The following is a 3325-nucleotide window of genomic DNA, read 5'->3' as shown; positions in this document are numbered from 1 at the left end:
AGAGGTACACTAATGGTTTACTCGCACTGCATTTATGGTTTTAATGTGTTTGCAGGCAATCAAAACTGATCCTCTATCAGTCCAAGTTATGCAGGTAATGGTGGTGATAAAATACCAGTGGTGAAATTAAGGTGGTAAATTCCTAATGTTAGTGAAGGTTATACTTTATTGCTCATTATGCATTGTTTTCCATGTTTCAACTGCTCCTGATATGGCTGGCTTCATCCCTGCATCCTGCAATGGTCTGACTTGGTTAAATCCTGAGCCCTTGGGAAATCTTTGGTTTCAGGGATTAAAAATGCAAAAAAAGTAAGTGATGTGGTCAACATTTATACACACAAAATTCTATTTATTTCACTACAGTGGTCAGGGCTTCATCAAAATGTGATCATTCAAAGATTGTCTTATGAGTTGTTGACCTCAAGTGGTGAATGTATGGAAATACACTTTCGAATCAGTCAGACATAACCCAACAGGACAGGGTGCAGTAGTACTGAACTCTGCAGGCCAGGTGCCCAGTGAAGCTGTTCTTCCACTGCACACTGCTAGTATGGAGTGGAGCTGATCTCATGATCACCATCTACCTGGCACCATGTTTGATGCAGGTATATATGGTTGATTTGCTTATGTTTTATTTTGCATCTATATAGTTATTAGGCATGGCTGTCAAAATGGTTCTGGTTGAGTTGGCCTATTGTTATATTTGTAAATTACAAAAATTGTACAATAACTACAACCAGTTGAATGCATTCACGTTCACGACGCCAGGTGGCAACAAAGTCATTTTGAATAGAAAGTAATTTGAATTAGTGACGTCTTACCTGCGCCGGAAGTGTCATTCTTCAACGCTGACGCGTTACCTTTATCGTGAGCTCGTCACAGTTGAACGTCAAGCTTGTGCTATAACTGTCCATCTAAATTGCTCGAATACTGTACAAGTCGATGTCAAAAAAGTACCTACTACGCGTACGTGAAAGGAGCAGCAGCAGCAGCACAGGGTTGAGGAACTAATGGCGGTAGGAGAATCTCTGATCTGCGTATGTTTCAGGTTGGGCAGAGAGCATAGGATAACGAGTCTACTATGCTTTATAACACCATAGCAACTAAATCACCCTCGGTTATAAGTACCTATTGACTAATTAAATAGAATGATAAACTGTGTATCAAAGCCAATTAATTAGCTTGAGCCAACGCTCGTTAACAAACCCTACACAACCTGTCTCCATATTGATGCTAGTAAGCTATCTTACTTCCGAGGTCCATGCAATGTTGACCACACTAACAGCCTGCCTTTCTAATGCACACAGCCCAAAGGTAAGGTCGGCACTAAAGGCAAGAAGCAAATCTACGAGGAGAATGGGGCGACACTCAAGTTCTACACCAGAGTAATTTTGGGAGCCAACGTAAGACACCATCTTCCTTGTCAATGTTACCTTTTTGAATGGAAATTGTGACTAGTATAGCACCTGACACTTGTTTCTCTCCCAGGCGATATACACTGCGTTAAACCTCTTGGTCTTCTATAGCTCTTCAACGTTTTGGACATGGGTGAGCGAGTTCATTCTGTGTATGTTATTGACATTGATGGCTCCTCTACTGTTGGGCAGTAAAACTGGGACGGTTGCGGATTACTAAATGTATTCTCTCCTCCTCCCCCACTGTCTCATTCCCCCTGTCTCTCTTCCTTCCTCCATCTCCCACCCCTGTAGTTTGCCCTGGTGTTTGCACTAGCAGTGTATGTGGGCAGTTACCGCTCCATGACTGCCATGGCCAAAGCAGTGTTTGGTGAGGATGGGAGTTTGCTGGACGGAGGAATAGATCTGAACATGGAGCAGGGGATGGCAGAGTGAGTGCTCACACTGCAGGAGTGTCTGTTTCCGTGAACATGAGTGTGCAAACATACAGTGCGTGTGTGACAGAGAATTGCTGAGTATTACAGCCTGTTCAACATGCATGTAACATTGGTACCCTTATCTCCATTCAAGGGTACATCTCTCAAAGAGGTGATGGCAATTGAGGTGCATTATGATGGATTCTTTGTCCTTATAGGCATCTGAAGGATGTTATCCTGCTAACTGCCATATTACAAGTGCTCAGCACCATCTCCTCCTGGTTCTGGTATCTTTGGCTGCTGGTGAGCGTTTACCCCATACTTGCTGTACTCTCTCTTTGGTTGTTTATTTTCCCTTTCTTATGGACCTCGTTGATCTCTTAATCAATCTGTGTGCGTCAGGCCCCGGCCCGTGCAATGTTCCTGCTGTGGGTGAACTTCCTAGGCCCCTGGTTTTCGGCCGAGACCCCTGGTGCCGCCCCAGAGGAGGTGAATGAGAAGAAGCAGAGACGACAGGAGCGCAGACAGATGAAGAGGTTCTAGCTTGGCCGACTGCCGCGGTATTTCTATACACAGAATGAGTCTAAATACAGACAGCCAGGAACTCTACGGTTAAGTTATTCAGGAGGAACTTTTGACGTGTGCCCAAAGACATCCAGGTATGGATAAAGAACTGAACCGGACCCTGTGGGTTATCTGGTTTCCCTTTTTCGCCCCATCCCTCATCCTTCCCTTTCTTCCTCTCCCCTCTAGCCCTATCCCTTTTTCTTTACATCTGGAGAGGAAATCGTCCTTGTTGGGCTGATGACATCATCATCACCACCAATACGTGCTGTCATATACCTTGACCTGTCATTTGTTTACATTCAATTGTTCATAATCTAGGTCTATGTATCGCATCAATTTCATCTGAACTAGTGAAAAGGATGTGGTGATCTTACCCTATGGCAGACATTTTTATTTTAGACACTGCTCATCAGCTCACACACTCATGCCCAATTCCAAATAGACAACTAGCAACAACCACCTAGGTGTTAATCTAGACCAAGGGGGAACTATTACTTTGCTTTTGCAGCTATTTATTTCAGATCTACATGACGTGCGTAGGGTTCGGTGCTAGGTGTTGATTTGGAATTGGGAAGGTTGAAATGAAATCCGGTTGTGCATTGTCCGCAGTGCACCGCTTAAAGTCACTGTTCTCGCGGAGACTCTATTCACTGTTACTGCTGTATATGTCGGCTCATTCGGAAAGGACTTTTACACTGAACAAAAATATCAACGCAACATGTAAAGTGTTGGTTTCATGAGCTGAAATAAAAGAGCCCAGATATTTTCCATATGCACAAAAAGCTTATTTCTCTCAAATGTTGTGAACAAATTTGTTGACATCCCCTGTTAGTGAACATTTCTCCTTTGCCAATATAATCCATCCAGCTGACAGGTGTGCCATAGCAGAAGCTGGTTAAACAGCAGGATCATTACCCGGTGCACCTT

General features: G+C 43.8%; 1 protein-coding gene across 2 annotated transcripts; it reads left to right on the top strand.

Moving 5' to 3' along the window:
* Positions 1–833: 833 nt before the first annotated feature.
* LOC112232291 (transmembrane protein 208) lies at positions 834–2875 on the top strand. Of its 2 annotated transcripts, none has more exons than XM_024399219.1 (6): positions 834–1037; positions 1308–1403; positions 1489–1548; positions 1710–1846; positions 2050–2134; positions 2234–2875. In XM_024399219.1, the coding sequence occupies exons 1-6, from the start codon at positions 1011–1013 to the stop codon at positions 2372–2374; spliced, it is 546 nt and encodes a 181-aa protein (XP_024254987.1). In that variant the 5' UTR covers positions 834–1010; the 3' UTR covers positions 2375–2875. The 2 variants fall into 2 exon arrangements, with proteins under 2 accessions (XP_024254987.1, XP_024254988.1); XM_024399220.2 differs by having other exon boundaries at positions 835–1016.
* The last annotated feature ends 450 nt before the right edge of the window (positions 2876–3325 follow it).

This window comes from Oncorhynchus tshawytscha, linkage group LG12 (genome assembly GCF_018296145.1).
Source record: "Oncorhynchus tshawytscha isolate Ot180627B linkage group LG12, Otsh_v2.0, whole genome shotgun sequence".
Classification (NCBI taxonomy): domain Eukaryota; kingdom Metazoa; phylum Chordata; class Actinopteri; order Salmoniformes; family Salmonidae; genus Oncorhynchus; species Oncorhynchus tshawytscha.
This window is presented reverse-complemented; position numbering and strand designations above follow the sequence as displayed.